Source organism: Wolffia australiana, chromosome 17, assembly GCF_029677425.1.
Source record: "Wolffia australiana isolate 7733 chromosome 17, ASM2967742v1".
Taxonomy (NCBI): Eukaryota; Viridiplantae; Streptophyta; class Magnoliopsida; order Alismatales; family Araceae; genus Wolffia; species Wolffia australiana.
This window is the reverse complement of record NC_135851.1, coordinates 3,486,604-3,503,095: the sequence shown is the minus strand read 5'-3', so window position 1 is coordinate 3,503,095 and position 16,492 is coordinate 3,486,604. Positions and strand designations below refer to the sequence as shown.

General features: G+C 41.0%; 1 protein-coding gene and 1 long non-coding RNA gene across 3 annotated transcripts; one reads left to right on the top strand and one right to left on the bottom strand.

Annotated features, from left to right (window-relative positions):
- Window positions 1–1,155: 1,155 nt before the first annotated feature.
- LOC144714449 (P-loop containing nucleoside triphosphate hydrolases superfamily protein) lies at window positions 1,156–8,289 on the bottom strand. 2 transcript variants are annotated; one of them, XM_078589197.1, is made up of 13 exons: window positions 8,152–8,289; window positions 7,592–7,730; window positions 7,376–7,514; window positions 7,094–7,230; window positions 6,889–6,980; window positions 6,378–6,474; window positions 6,163–6,243; window positions 5,847–6,079; window positions 2,897–3,091; window positions 2,704–2,794; window positions 2,131–2,253; window positions 1,901–2,051; window positions 1,156–1,540 (listed from the first exon to the last, which is right to left on the bottom strand). In XM_078589197.1, the coding sequence occupies exons 2-13, from the start codon at window positions 7,670–7,672 to the stop codon at window positions 1,329–1,331; spliced, it is 1,632 nt and encodes a 543-aa protein (XP_078445323.1). In that variant the 5' UTR covers window positions 7,673–7,730; window positions 8,152–8,289; the 3' UTR covers window positions 1,156–1,328. The 2 variants fall into 2 exon arrangements, with proteins under 2 accessions (XP_078445323.1, XP_078445322.1); XM_078589196.1 differs by lacking the exon at window positions 8,152–8,289 and having other exon boundaries at window positions 7,592–7,761.
- An 896-nt stretch (window positions 8,290–9,185) lies between these two features.
- LOC144714642 (uncharacterized) lies at window positions 9,186–15,204 on the top strand. The gene is made up of 3 exons (XR_013584416.1): window positions 9,186–10,340; window positions 14,546–14,804; window positions 14,978–15,204. It is a non-coding gene; the product is annotated as an uncharacterized LOC144714642 (long non-coding RNA).
- Window positions 15,205–16,492: the final 1,288 nt, after the last annotated feature.

The following is a 16,492-nucleotide window of genomic DNA, read 5'->3' as shown; positions in this document are numbered from 1 at the left end:
GCTTCTTCTCCATGTGGAGGGCCGGTTCGGCACGGCGGGACATGGCGGGAGCTGTGTAATTCCTGGGTAGCATGGAGATGAATAATCCAGCAGCAGGAGTGGTGGGGGGCCAAAAAAGGAATCTTTGTCTGCTCGAAACCCTCTAATCAACGAGAAGCCGAGTTCAAAATGGTAGGCATTGCTCGACGATTGTATTCTCCTTTTAGTGGTGTTGTCGGATGTATCTTTCTCTTGATTGTCAGTCTAGTTTTTGGAAGGTTCCTAGGGTACTTTTTCTCGCCCTCACCGCCTCTCTCGTTCACCTGTTCTCTCCCTCTCTGCAGTGCTCTCTCTCACTCGCATGTGGTCACCCTCTCTGCCGTGCTTACTCTCACTTGCCGGTACACTCCCTCTTTGTCGTGCTCTCCCTCTCCCTTTGGTTCTCACTCTTTCTATCTCTCTCTTGCTTGTTTTCTCTCGCTCTAGCTTAAATTCTCCGTTGGTTCTTTCTCTCTTGCTTGTTCTCTCACTTTCTCTCCCGTGCGTTCATTCGTGAGGTGCTTATTTAACCCTTGTGCTACCACAGTGGCTCGTACACAACACATCCATAGCTTGTAGTTGGAGCGTGTGAGCTTGACTCCAACTGGAGGAACTTGTGTGGTTCTTTTGGGTGATCTTGTTAGTCACCTTCGGCTGAATAATGCCTTCATCAGAAGAGCTTTCAGATCCCGATGGAGCATGCTATGGTACCATCTAAGAAAATGGTAACAACAATGAAGAGAAAACAACCAAGGAAATAAAGAAACTTTGGAGAATGTTTTTATACACCGATCAGTAAGTATACACAGGTATTTATAGGAACAGATGTTAGTGTATTATAAATTTAACTGAAGGAATTTGAATGGAGTCCGACGCTAGGAGTCTGGCGGTGGCCGATCAGCTACGGTCTTGTTCTTCTGACTCAGACACGAGTCTTTAATAATGAAGACTCCGTTGTCTGAGTCAGAAGAACAATGACATGTGACGATCTACTCCTGAGCATCTGTGTTGAAGCCCAGATTATTCATGAACTGAATAATCTGGGGAGGTTTTTCTTGCAGATAACCATTGTTGGAGAAAAACCAAAGATTTTTTAATTAGTTTTGGGGTCAATTTATAGAAAGGAGTCCATGGATGGATACAAATAAAATATTCGTCAAAATTTGGGTGGCAAAGGCCTTCTAGATCATCAGATATCAAGTCCAAGATATGCCGAACCCGAGCTCCCTCTTAAATAAGAGGGCAGTCATACAATTATTTTCTGAAAGGGGAAAAATAATCAGGCAAATCATGTTGCAGATGTCGAGGACTCACTGATGTTCATCATATTCCATTGTCAAGGAGATGGTGTCTCGGTGAGGGCGGTGTTTCTTTCCTCTCAGCTTCCGCAGTGAGAGGATCCACTGCGGTACGTCACATCCTGAAGCAACCATCACATTGGCCACATTCCTCAGAAATGGAACATCTTCCTCCGTGTACAATGTTATCGCCTCGCCTTCCCTCCCCGCTCTTCCAGAACGTCCTAAACAGTAATTACTGATTTAAGACCTTCTCACAAGGAAAAAAATTAATGACACAGCTAGTAAAACCAGTAACTTGATTGGACAAAACAGCTAGAAAAACGTCATGTAGCGTTCCGGATTAGACCCCAAGAAGCGCAAGTCTGGCATGTAAAAAAAATATTCTTTTAAGAAAAAGAGGGAAGATCACCTGAAATTAATAATCTATATGATTTTTAAATACATGACCAATAGGCATTGTTTTAAAAAAGAACCAATAGGCATGTAAAACGTAGCTTTTTTAAGATTGAGATTAGCAATCATATAACAAATCAGTGACCCTTCCTGTAAAAAAATGTAGCAATTAAGATATGATCATGTACCTATCCGATGAATATATGTTGCAGCTGATTCAGGGAAGTCATAGTTGATAACACAATTGACCCCCTTGAAGTCCATGCCCCGAGCAACAACATCGGTAGAGATTAAGACCCATGTGGCGCCAGCCCTGAAGTTGTCAACTGCAGTTTCTCTCTGCAAAACAAGTTTTTGTTCCACTCTTTGGAACCGAAAAAAGAGTTTTAATTATCTCAATCTATGTCGTTTTTAGTACCTGCAACTGATTCAAGTCAGCATGGATGACGTCTGCCTTGATGTTATCAAACTCCAATTCTTTGTACAGTTCCTTTGCTCGCTCCTTGCTTTGGACGAAGATCAGTATGGGAGGATTCAGAGACTGGAATAAAAAAAAATCTTCTCAGAAACCTCCAATCTAAAAGCGCGGTTTGGATAACCTGACATCAAATAACTTAGTCCCACAACCCAAATCTTTTAAGGTATCAACAAAATGCCAGGGCGAAGATCACTTTGGGATTATTTAAAAAAAATATCACCATGGGAGTGAAATTTAAAAACAATCTCCAAAAATATCCAACATAACTAAACCCCATCCTATAAATTTTCAAGAAAAATTTTGACTAACAAAAAGTCTTAAGAGTCACAAGCATAACACGTGGAATTTTCACTTTTAACGCTGCAACACCTATTAGCAAACATAAACATTTGAATAAAGCTGATGAAATATAGAGTGAAAAGCTTATGAATTTCCAACGGACCAAATAGCAGCTCAAGCTTTTAACATTATTTGAAGACGCTCGACCAAAAAAAGCAATAACAAAAGATATACCTCTGAAAATATTTGTCGCAACGCAATTAGCTTCCCTTTCTCATTTCCAGTAAACAAGAGACTTTGTTTGATCAGACTCGAGGCCGAATTTCTGTTCCAACCAATCAATCAGCGTTGGCTATACGTAAAATCTTCTCTACGGTTGTGTTTTGTACATTTATAAAAAATTAATGATAAAAACCATTGTACTCACTTTCTGCCAATAATGACACGAATTGCATCGTGCATAATTGAGCGTGCTAGTTCTTCAACAGAGTCCGGTAATGTAGCACTGAACAAAGATCGTACAATGGATGGATTGGAACAAGCTTTGACGATCAAATCAATTTGCTCTACGAAACCTAGCTCAAACAGCTTATCCGATTCGTCCAAAACGAGGAACTCCACTCTGCATTTTTTAAAAGTCCACATCAACAACCTTGTCTCTTCTTTATCTCTGAGCAAGCAATCATGAGTTGTCGTGAAATAAAGAGAATATCTATCTCATGAAAAATGCAAATATAGAATCCTGGTTGATAATATTTATGGAGTGCAAAACATATCATAGAACCATACATTTAAACAAAAAAAATTGGCCACCATATGCTGGGTTTGGAGAGAATTCCAACAGAGCATCGTTTCGCAACCCTGTTGTACTAGATCTGGAGACCATGGAGACAAGACTCAATATAGTTGCTGCAGGAATTTCTGCAACATATATCTGAATGCTTAGCCCATTGGTAAACCATGGCGGACACTGTTCGCTTCAATTTTTTCAGTTCATGTTTGTCCGCGAATGTTTCCATGCTTGTAAACAAGTGAAACATTTTTCCCATCACTACATCCATTATACCCAAAAACCTGTTATGATATCAAAGGAAGAATGGATACAAATGAGGTAATGTTCATAGCAGAGGGAGGAAAACAACAAATTTTAGGACGTCTAAAGAACCAGGTTGAGCATACGACTGGGGGAACCAACTAAAGAAGGGAGTAACTACCTCCAAGGACCGGAAGTATAAAGGAGGCTGAGCATACGACTGGGGGGATCAAGCGGGAAACCATGCTTTCAAGAAGGGAATCGTGCAAGACCAAAGCTGCATTAAGCGGAGAGCTGTGAACGGCGAGCCTGGTGAGAGAACAGCATTCACAGAGATTGAAGGAGGCACAGATATCAGTAGGCCATGGCAGGGAATCATCAGCTACTCAAGCAAGAATTCTGTTCATGAAGTTGTTTTCTGAATATCAGGAGTCCATATGCTTCTTTCCCGGAGGTAGCTTGCTACCCTTGAGAAGCAGGTTAATTACTGTTCTGAAAATAGAAGTCCCACCTTCTTCAATAATACGTCCAATGTTCAGGCCCAACACCTTGTCAAAAAATTTATATGATGGACTCCTAATATTATCATTTTCAGGTCTGAGCCCTACGAAGAACCCATAGGGGCGGATCTGAAAGGTGTACATCCTCTCTTCCCTAGTTGGATTTTTCACAGGTTACACCTTGTCAAACAACACCTTGATCCTAAGTAATTCTTAAACAAGTTTCTAAGGTGATCTCCGGGTCCTTCTCTCAATACAAGATCTGACTCCTGATATTTTCATTTTCAGGTATGAGCCCTACGATGAACCCATAGATTCGGATCTGAAAAGGCCACATCCTCTCTTCCCTATTTGGATTTTTCGCAGGGCATTAATAGTCAACTATGGACTGGTCCCCTGGACAAGTTGAGCACCTTGACAGTCAATCCATGAACAAGCCAGACGTTTTGTTTCCCACAGTTGGACAGTATCTTCTCGCATAATTCCTTGACAGTGTACAGGAACAAGAATCATCGTCGCATTGAAGAGCCACCCATAAGTCAATGCATCCACACACTTTCATTCCTTGAAGAATGCATGAGGCGTCAAATGGTCAGGAATAACTCTTACCAGAGGAGTTAGGCTTGCTATTGATTCCACTGACCGGGGTTTCATCCATTAAATTTAAGCTTCTGAGGGATACATAATAGGGCGACAAAATGATGCTCTTTCTCCACAGGTCGTTCTGAAGAGATTACATTGGACTAGAGACTGCATTTCCTGTTCCGTCTTCTGTGTCGACAGTTTTGACTGATAAACCTTCCTGAACCCTTGCTAATTCTGCCAAATAGATCACACGAACAGGAGGTAAGAGAATCCCTGGGCCACTGAAATTGTCGACTCCTTCATTCCAACCCATTGGATAACGAAGAAGCATCTGACAATGAAGATTACAGCAAATAATTTTTTTATGATTCCTTCAAAATGGCACCTGGTAAACTGTGTTGGAAGGTGATACAGAGGACTGAGAGAGAGAAAGGAGGGAGAAGGAAGAGCTCCTGCACTGGGCGGCGCCTTAGACAGTTGGAAAGAAAACCAACTAAGCCCCTTTTTTTTTCGGCTAGGGTTTTTGGAGGCCTTTAAAGGCTCCATTACAACTTCACACGTGGGAACCACTTAAGAAGGCTCCCACGTGTGACATAGCATTAAAATGAATGTCCCACATGTGACCACTTACAGAAGGTCACACGTGGGATATAGTTAAGAGAGAGAGAGAGGAAAATAAGAGAGAGAGAGAACTCCTCCAAGGTGCCCAATAGAGTTCAGTACACGGTTCAACAAACTGATATGACTTCCTCATGATAATAGCGATTCACGCCCAATTTCCCAAGAATAGAGATAGGATCCACAGGAAAAAGAACAGTAGAATTACCAAATTGATATACTCTGAGTCCAGACGAGGATTGAATTCGCAATACTATGCAGCTCCAATTCAAAGAGAAGAATATAGCAGAAGATCGGAAGATGGATTGAGGAAGGAATAAGGGCTCGTTGAAGAGGAGGATCACTCTCATCTCCCTCTGAGGAAGTGGAAGCATAGTGACACCTTTAATAAGAGAAAATCTAAACTGTACCACTGCCTTCTTAGTTCAGAGGAAAAATTCAAAAAATTATAAAACTCAGATGTGCTAGCTCATTTACTTGTTTCACCTCAATAATAAATGCAAAAGTCTTACCATTAGTGAAAGATGACAATAATACCAAAAACGAAAAATTGATGATTCGGCGTTGACAATATATTCACGATCAATGGAAAATACTTATTCATGAGATCTAAAAGACCACACAGAGGACAAGATGTACACCTGCTAAAGTCGAGTTTCTTTTTCTTGATAACGTAGTCCAAACGAAGAGGAGTGGACACAAGAATATCACAGGACATTTTCTCAATATCATTGCTTCTGGAGAGCTCCTTTGTCATAAGCTTTACGTTAAATTTCTTTCCCTTTACGAGTCTTTTGCACTCTCTACTTGTTTGACCAGCAAGCTCTCTCGTAGGGCAGAGGATAATAGCTCTCAAACCCTCCTTAGATCCATGCTGATTAAACAGAGGAGAAAATAACCGTGATTTCCCCAATGGAAATAGCAGTTTGCACAGAATTTTAAATAACTGAGTCTCACCTTAAGTTTCATGATAATAGGCAACAAAAAAGCCAACGTCTTTCCAGAGCCAGTTGGGGCACACGCAAAACATTCACGGCCCTTAAAAAGAAACGCATATAAAAGCAAGCAATGAGAAAAAAAGCAAAAATAAAATCCCAAAGATGTACATGAATGATTTATAAATTGGAGGCAAATATAGGCCAAAAAAAGAGCTGCCTTTGGAGATATCATACAGAGAGAAGCACTGGGATAGCCTGCCTTTGGATTGGCGTTGGCTCCTTAAAACCGCGTTCTGCCAGATTACGCAACAGAAAAGATTTACAGCCAAACCTGCCCCCAAATAATGACACTGATGTCACAAATACCGAAGACTACACAGCAGAAAAATAATACAAATGAAGTTTTTTGGGACATACTGCCATTATTGAGCATAATTTTAGCCTTAAAACAGGAAAAAACCGTTTCCAATTAACAATGGATATGAGGGATGATACATATCCAACTAAATCAAAGATAAATAAAATTCCATTTTTTATGAAAATTACAAGTCCTGCCTCGTGTTTTGGACGTCGATGGTGCAGAGAAAGTTACTGAATCAGAAAGAAGAAGATACGTTCTAACACACTAATTCTCCACGGTTTCACGACTTCAACCAAGAAAATTATAAATCATTTATTCATCAGTAAAAAAGATATTCGTAGTAACCTTGGAAATTCCTTTTCTATAGTTTAAATTCCATTATACCTCGACCTCAATTCCTCAAAGTTCTCCAAGGGTGACGGAACCCCATGCCCAGCAACGTGAACACCATACTTCTTTCTCAAAATCGAGTCGTGCTGAAAAGCAATAAGATTTATACGTCGTTAATAATTAAAACTGCATCCATCAATAGGTAAAAAAACTGTCGAAATACTGGAAACCACAGTCGAGATCGAGAAACCAAATTTACCTCGATCTGCCTCTGAACCTTCTTCATAGCTGCAATTTCTTGCTCAGAAATCGTTTTATTCTTTTTACGAAATTTGTCATCAGATGATGAGACCAATGAAGCCTGCTTTCCAAACAAGCTGATTCCATCCACAGTTTCTAACGATGCATCCGAAGTCAAATTACACATAAGTTTGTTGACCAATTGTTCAAGTTAAAAAAAAATATCAGTTCGAGAATCAAGAAGATTAAATTCGGCTCGAACAATTAGGGAAAGAAGATTTCAGTCCGGGACAACAATCACCGTGGCTCTTCTTCTGAAACTTCCGTTTCTTGCCCCTTCGGAAAGCGGCCGTATTCCCTTCTTCCTCCTTGAGATCAGAACTTTCGCGTTCCGGAACAAAAACTGACTCCCTATCAATGTCTTCTTTTATCTCGCACTTCTGCAAATTGAAAAAGCGCAGTTTGCTGTCGAATCGCATTCAAAAGATGGTCGACAACCGAAAAACACAACTCGTACCTTGAAAATGGCGACGTCGGCGGCGAACTTCTTACGATCCACACGAACCCCCGAGAAGAGAATCGACGACGCCCGCTCCATCTCTGGATTTCAATGGTCTCTTCCCATGTTTTCTTTGCTTAAAACCCTACATAAACCTCTTCAACCTTTGCACAATGTGAAATAGCCCAGAAACCAAAAACAAAATATCATAAGTATGAACTTTACATATAAATGAATTGGAAGAATAGCTATTTATCCTGGTGACCTACAGCTATGCCACACTGCCACCCCCTCAAATCTGAAGCTAAGAACAGTGCTCGGATTGAATGTGTGTTGACCTCAATGCGTGAACAGGAATGTTGAGCAGACTTCACTTAGACAACAAAAGTCTTTTTGAAGTGCTTAAGGTTGTGTGGCCTAGGCTCTTAGTAAAATATCAGGACATTTTATTATCATCGGTATAATTACATAGGATGTTGTAGCCATTACACAAGGCTTAACGACAAAAAGAAATGCAGAGACGGGTGTAGCTCACACCTTTCATAAATAATCTATGAAATGTGTAATAGAATGAGTACCTTTTGGAGAACCATTTCCACCCTTGACTTCCTTCTGGGGAGAGTTTATTCAAGCTGACAAATTGCTCGGCTTACACTGATATCCGCACATCTAGAAGGTTTTCCTAGATCTCTTCTATGACATGTGAATACTCTTGAAGAACTTCTGATTCTTCTCACCATCAAAGAGGCTTTTGGAATGAGTGGAGAAACTAGAGAAAGGAGAAAGAAGGGGGAGGGGGAGGGGGAGGGGGAAGGGCGCCCAGATCTGAGTTGCCTAGGCACCTAAAATGGGTGCTGCCCCTTGTTTATACTTATTTAAAATTTTTAAAAAAAAACCTCGAAATAAAGTATACTGTCCAACATCCTTTTAGTCTTCTTTGTTTGGCCTTCTAGCCCATATAGCGTTCTAGTTAACAACTTTAAGGCCCAATAATATTTATTGACCAACATTACTAATTACCTATATGAAGAAATAGAATAATGAATAGAGGATCGATTTAACCCAATTTATAGTTTAAGCTACACCTCGTGCTTTATAAAAAATATTGAGTAGTCTATTAACTCTCTTATGGAACCTAGTACATGTATAATTGATGGCGCAGCATCACTGGACGTCATCGAGCCAGCACGCGAGGAGCCATCGGACGTCATCGAGCCAGATCGCGAGGAGCCACCATCGTCATCGAGCCCGCCACCGTCACGTGTCCAGCCGACACGACGAGCCGCCGCAGCAACGCGCGACCCCGAGTTCAAATACTCGGCATGACGTACGCGCACATTATCATCGGAGCAGCCCACTTTTCCCATTCGCTTTCGTTTCGTATCTTATCTGTCGTCTCTTTACATCTTTTATTTTCCGTCAATGTGTCTTTCGTGTCGTCGTGTAGTGAGGGGAAGAGCCCATATGAGGACATCTTCCCCTCACATGGGCCTGACAAGCCCATTATCTTTTCTTTTCTTATTTTCTTATCTTTTTCTTTGTTGTTAAAAGGGGGCCCACCTTCACCCATTATATAATGGGAAGAGGTGGGCGTCCAAGACCACTCTTTGATTTGGAAGTTATTTTTTCTAACGTGGGAGTCGAAGAGTCACGATCGTGAGAAAGAGGAAGAAGGAAAGAAGAAAAAGAAGAAGAAGAAGAAGAAAAGGAAGAAGGAAGGAGGAAGAGGAAAAAGAGGAAGGAGAGGAAGAAGGAGAATAAGGAAAGAAAGAGAGAAGAGCCGCCGCCCGACCGTCTCCACCGCCGCCGACCGTCGCCGTTCACCGCCCAACCGCCGCCGCAAATTTAACGCCGCCGGCGCCGTCCCCGGCCAACCCGCCGCCGCCAGCATCGCCTCCGGACCCTTCCCGCCATCTCCACGCCATCCCCTCCTCCCTCTGTCCCGTCACCGAGCACCCTCGCCCTGTTACCTTTCCCCTCCCCCCCTCCCGCGTCTTTCATTTTCTTCTTCCGCGCTGCCGCGGCAGATCTGTGGCCCGCCGTTCCATCGTCCATCTCCGTCACGTTATTCCCCCTAGCCACTGCCACTGCCTCCGCCTCCGCACCTCCCGCGTTTCCTACCCCCGTCTACCCCTCTTTCCCTCCATTCTTTCTCACGCCCGCCGCTGCACTCTCCGCCCTTGCCGTTTCACCTTCTCCTGCCGCCGTGCAGTTTTTCTCCGCCCGCCCGACATCCGCCCCTCGTTTCTTCTCACGCCCCACCATCCCTCTTCATGATTCTCCCGGCATCTTGCCCCGCGAATCACATCCCTCCTGCATTCCCAGTCACGCTCTCCACACCCCTTGACCTTTTTCCATCCACACGGCCTAACCCCATTGACCCTCGTGCCCCCTCACCCATAAGCGAACCCGCGCCCACACCATTGTACCCTCACTCTCCACCGCTACTCCGTTGCAACCCCCCCCCCCCTTACTCAACTTCATCTCGACCATCTTCCGACGAAACACCACCGCCCATTACCTCCTCCACATTCCACTTGCGGCGATCCCCTCCGTTCGGTAGGCGTTCTGAACGCGCGGTTTCCCGACTCGACCACGGCTCCAGCGTCTTGCGTGCATCGATCGGACTCCTCCGTCAACGCTTGAGCGGCTGCCGGCGACGATTGCTCCTGCAACCGCACCCTCGCTAGCATCTGCTCGTCGTTCCGGACCCCCGCTTCTCCTTCTGGACCTCCGACCCCGGATATCGATCGCCAGCGCGACGACGGTACCCCTCTCACCCGCTCCCCTTACGTCCTTTACTTTCTTCAGTGCACTTTCGGTTCGCCTCTTCCACGCTCGGGTTAGATAGGTGAGCGTGAGACAGGTTGAGACAACGACGATATTTCACGAGAGTCTTTACCCGTCCGGCACGAGTCTTGAACACCCATCGTGTGTGAGCACCTCAGCGGGAGTTTCCCGTTCGGTGACGTACTCGCCCACGGCCCTCTCGGGCGAGGTTCAGGAGGCCAGTCGGGCTTCACTAAGGCGACCCGTCATTTTTCTGGAACGGCAATTCACTGCTCGTCAGCGCACGCACGTACAATATTAGGACTTCATCCATTCATATCGTCTTCTACCCCTGTTCTTCCGCATCCATCGGACGATGTCATTCGACGTGAGTCCGATTAGTTATCGATACGACACCGAGTCCGTACCCTCGGTGACGACCGGACGACGTCGTGACGACGTCCGGCATCAATAATCCTTCATCCACGCGAGACTCATGTATGACTTAGGGTATGATTAATATTCAAACCCTAACCTGTAATTTGCTCAGTATCGATGCATAACGGGGATCATTAGAAAATACCTTCTCCAACATACTCACCATCCTAGCCATGGATTTGGATGCATCGTTTTCCTTGAGTCAGTATTCTCTTATCCCAAGGGTGAATGATCCTGTGTTGACCACAATCATCTCTGTGGACTTCTTCATAGATATGAGCTTAAATGTTTTTGAATCTCCATGATTAGAGACTCATAAGTCATAGTCAAAACATAGTCGTCCATTCGTGATATCTCCTTGTAATCTGAGGTCAATGGATCACTTATACAACTGTGACATGAATTAACGTAATTGACATTTAGGTATAATACCATTACGTGATTTATATGGATCAATTCAATGAACTCTTTCTCCAAAGAACACCCACCGTCTGTCCACACTGTCTCCACACTAATGGTCATAGGATCAACGATACTTATAGTAAACGTAAGATCCGATAGTGATATTCTATCAAAGATAATTTGATGTCGGTTTCTATAATCCATTGAATAAGAATGTCTAGAATACACGTTTAAAAACTAGTGATCACTGTATGTCATTGCATGTATTCATGGACTTCATGATAAGCTTCACAATCAAATAATGAAGTAGAATTTTATTTAATGAACCTAAGTAAAAACGGTTGTGTGATTTGGCTTGAAGACTACATATTATCTATCAGTAGTAAGTGAAATGTTATACCTCATGATGTCCTTTCATACACTAGTCAGGTGCTGGTGTGAACATGATTATCTTTTGTATCATAAAATTATGAGAAAGCAAATGATGCTCCATAAAATTATGAGAAAGCAAATGATGCTCCATTAGCTGTCGCATAAGATACATTCGTTACCTATCACTCTTGAATTCATCTTAATGTATATATCCATGTTGAAATTCAAGATCCCATGAGGCAATGGCTATAATATCACAAACCACAAAATAGTCATGCTTTTGCTTGAAGGTGACTACTAGGTCATATATGATGTGGTCATCACGCGACATGCACTACTAGGTCTTGGGTTTTCCTTGGCCACTATTTGTCTCAAAACATAACTTCATGTGCATGCATGGGTTGTCCAATTAAATAAAATACCTTTCTTTTCTTCCAAATATCCCATACCAAGTAAGATTTAATGATATGTAGGTGGAGAATTTACATACTGATGCAGCCTTGTCACATGAAAGATGTAAACACAACTTGAATCTACTAGCCTTGAAGTAGTTGAAGCAGCCAAGTTCTGTGTCCATAAAACTAGCTTCTTCGACCTTCGAGTCCAGAAGGGGGTTGTGCTTTAGTCCAAAGTAGGACATCATTCTCTAATACAGACATCACTCATAGGCAATTAATAGGTTTCTCATAAAATAGAATAGCTCACAATGATTCTTCAAGGCTACACGTGGGCTTAAAATTCGTGAAAAACAATTTAAACATTGGGGAAACAACTATTACAAGATAAAAAAAAGATCAGAAACCTGCAAGGCTAAGGGGTAAAATTGATCTTAAGTCGTTTGTAAGGATAGTTAAGTACCAATCAACAATTTAATTTCCTTACTAGTAGTATTTTAGTAAGGGTCAATCCCTCAAGGAGTTAGGTAACTAGTTAGGATGAATTTCAATTAGTATTTCAAGTTCAAGATTTGCATAAACCCTGTTTTGGAATGTTTTTAGTGATTAAGCAGGTTTATGTTCAATTAATATAGATGATATGAATTTTACCAAGTCTGAAAAAATTTCCGTAGGAAGCTTAGACCAAGAATGATTTTTGAGAATTTTTTCAGAATTTTTTATCGTCTCTAGAGAGAGATAAAAAATTCTGAATTTAATTGAGTGAGAAAAGGAGAGGGGGAGAGAGCGCACAAATGTTGGCGCTTCCGCTGCTGTTTGTGCGCTGGGCTTCATCGCTCCGCCACTGGTCGCGCGCGCGGAGGTCCTCTCACGTGCGGTGGACCAAAACAACGATATCTGGAGTTCCAAATATCGGTTTGACATGTGTGAGTAGGCGTTGGAAAGCTTGAGACTTTGGCTATCTGCCTAAGGAGCCAAGAAGCTTAAGAGAATTCTAAAAGGAGATAGGGTAAAAAGAAGCACGTAACCTTTTTGTCACACCCCAATGGGCCAAGGTTGTTGCTCCAGCTTCCTACCAACTGGCTTCAAGATCCAGGACGCTTCTAGAAGACTCCTTGCACCTTCTGAATGAAGGTGGACACAGGAACAAGCTCAAGAAAGAAATAAAGTGAACAAAACAATACTGAATTCTTGGATGCCCTCAAGGAGGGTGAGGGGGGCCCTTTTATAGGGGTACATGTGTTTGTTTTAGCCATTCTTAGTGGTTGGATTATGGATGAATATCCTGGATTGAGTTCTTGAGGCCTCAATCCAGGTGATCAGACCCCAACCAACCAGATTCTTTCACTCCAGGTCAAATTTGGAGGGAAAAGAACAAGTTGGTTAGAGTTAGTTACAAGTCATCTCTAGCCCTTGGATTTGGGCCGGAATGGATGGGTGGATGGGTTCCACCTCATGGATCCTGGGCTGGATCTCGACCCTGGGCTCTCCTCCAACCAGGATCTGCCAGCTGGAGTCATCCTCATGTGTCTTGATCAACCTAGAAGCCTCCAAGGACGTTCTAGAAGGTCTCCTTCAAGCTCCTTTATACCAAGCCTATCGATTGAGACAACTCCATTGGTTAGCATGCATCTTTTTATTGATTGCTCCTTTTGACGTGAAATTTTGTCCCAAGCCTCAAGACTCCTGTTTTGACTTCTCCATAAAATTTTGTAATTTTATGACCATCAAAAGTCAACCTTGACCTGAAGAGTCAACACACTAGGGAAATCGTTAGATTCATATCCCACTTGACTCAATGAGTCAAGTGGGGGTTAGAGATATCCCTCAAATCCTCTTAAAAGTAAATCCCAAACTGTGTAAATTATGAAATGCATGTCAAAGCATTGATGGAAACATTAATTAAGTAAAAAATATATGCTTTTTAATCATTGGGAAAGTGAAAAGGCATGGTCTCATTACTATACAAAATAAGCATTATTTGGCAATGTTGTACCTACTTTTAGGAGATTTAAGATGAATAATGCATGAAAATGAATACCCTTATTTGAGTTTATCAAAGGCCTTAATAATTTTTTTTTGATTCTACGACCTATAGAATATGTTTTTTATATGACTCAAGAAGATGTTGGACCAGAAAAACTGAAGAAATGCACCATTGAAAATGTGTGGCATAGATAGTCTACATATATTGGCATAAGACTAATATGTTAGAGGAAATAGAAGAGGAAAAATATATCAGAAGATTGTGTAGGTCTCTTGGAAATTTCTTGAAGATCATTCCAGTTTCTAGAAGAATCTCCATTTTAGTCCACAACTTGCTCATGGGCCAGAGAAATGGGTTTCTGTTCTATATTATCTTGTGCATGTAGTCAATCAAAATTATGTGTAAAACACTCTTGCAGCATATTAGCATAAAATTAGATGAATTTTATTACTTTGACTGCATATTCTTATATTTTAAATATCATTATTCACCATTTAAGGATAAAATGAGAAATGTTTTATTATTTTCCAAAGTACTATTTTTTAGAGATTTTAGAATAACCCCACTTGACTCCTTTGAGTTAAGTGGATTTCACACATCTTCTTGTAGGTTTATTTCAAAAAAGGACTTTGGTAAATACAATGGTGAATTTGGGATACAAATAGGAGGAAACGAGAAACCCAAGCCATCTCATAGATAATGAGAAGAGGTCTAAGACACTAGAAGCCCAGTCAAGAAGTCCATTGAAACGTCCTTGAGAACTAGGTAAACGAAAAGCAAGAATTGTGGAATTAAACCATATATTGCATTTTGAAGGCCTGTATTCAAATCTGGGAAGGATGGAACATGGATCTGGGCAGAAAATAAGGTAATCCTAGCCCTTGAAACCTTTAGAAATTAACTTAATGCCTAGGAGAGTAAGATCATTTTTTTTTTAATATCTTCTTCTCTCTCTTTATATATTTTACTTGATTTCTGCTACAAACTTGTTGTTGGAGTCCTAGTGCATCATATTTATTTAATCCATTCTTGTTATACAAGATTGTGGGAGAGATAGTTCAAGGGTGATCAAGATTCTTGGAGAAATATAATCACTTGTCACTTGAGGGAATTGACAAAAAGGTTTGCGTGATCTCCTGAAAGTTTGATTTCTCACCATTTTCTCAAGCTTTCTAACACATCAAACGCCACTAAAACGTTCTTCCCTTAGCAAAAGTTATACCATTTTTAGTCAACTACACATTTCCATCGCAATTTCATTACGGGAAGGCAGCCTAAGATTCTATCTTTCCTTAAAATTGTTTTCTTATTAAAACTTATTATAAACAACACAAATATTTATTTCATTTATTTAAAATAATTCTCTTTATTTATTAGATTTTTCTTTAGAAAATAGTTAAAAACCTAGAAAATATAAATCATCTAAAGATACCGTATTCTAAAGAAGGAAAAACTATTTTTGCATAAATCAAAGACTTAAAACAACTTATTTTACCCAAATTATGGTTCATCACAACATTATGAGAGTGATGAGCCAGAACGTAGGGAGCCTAATTTAAAATTTTTACCTAACATCTCATAGAAATTTCATTATGTGTAAGAACATATGATCCATTGTGGAATGATAGTGAGAGACAAGGTGATGACCAATCTGGACATTTGATGGCATGTAGCCAGGCTTTTGGCACATGTAAAACCATATGAAGGATACTCTAGATAGGATTTTCAAATACCAATTGCGAAGAGAAATTTTCATCTTATGTGAGGGTCCAAATGGGGTGGTATGTACTTTGTGTGAGCTCACTCACCAAAGCGTCTAACAGTGCTAACAAAAGACCACATTACTCTAAGAATTGCCTTATGTCACTCACTAGTTTCTGCCTATTGTCAAATGGGGGCAATGTTGCATGTCGGTAGCATGACTGGCATAAACACATTGATTGTTCAAGATTTGTACCACACATCTATTATGCCTAGTCCAACACACTAGAAGATCACCATACACATATGAAAGTTTCACTACAACCAAAATACATATCCACTATAGGATTTCATCATCCGTCAAATTGCGAGTCCTTGTTTTATTTTTGTAAACCATGAATGTTAATTATGTCACTTAAATTATCTGATTTCTAGAGCAGTATTCATTATTATCCTTACAATCATAGAAAAAGTAAGTTTTGAAATCGTGTGAAAAAATATCGAAAACGTGATTTTTGTTAATTTCTATTTAATATTTTTTATATTTTTAAAGAATTAACTATAATGTTAACCCTATTTAACCTAATTTATCCAAATTTAATATAATAATTTAGGATTTTCTGTAGAATTTTCTAGCAAAAAGTATTCTTAATTTGTGATTTTGTACACTCGTGATATGGGGAAATCTGACAGATGGAGTGAGAGGAATGTACAATTCTAACTATTTCGTTAATGCGGCAGAGATGGCAGCAAATACGTACCAATGAATGACAAAGCATACACGTAATATGATCTTACCACTGTTGAGAGAGGTAGATATGCAAGCAGGTACACTAGTAAATGGTAGATTTAGAC

What these genes read in the sequence shown, in the direction of transcription:
- LOC144714449 (XM_078589197.1), bottom strand. Translation starts at nt 7,672, where the DNA reads ATGGAGCGGGCGTCGTCGATTCTCTTCTCGGGGGTTCGTGTGGATCGT. An exon ending in TTTGAGGAATTGAGGTCGAG is followed by an intron (nt 6,475 to 6,888) that starts GTATAATGGAAT and finishes ATTTGGGGGCAG; the next exon opens with GTTTGGCTGTAAATCTTTTC. An exon ending in AACATATATTCATCGGATAG is followed by an intron (nt 1,541 to 1,900) that starts GTACATGATCAT and finishes ATTACTGTTTAG; the next exon opens with GACGTTCTGGAAGAGCGGGG.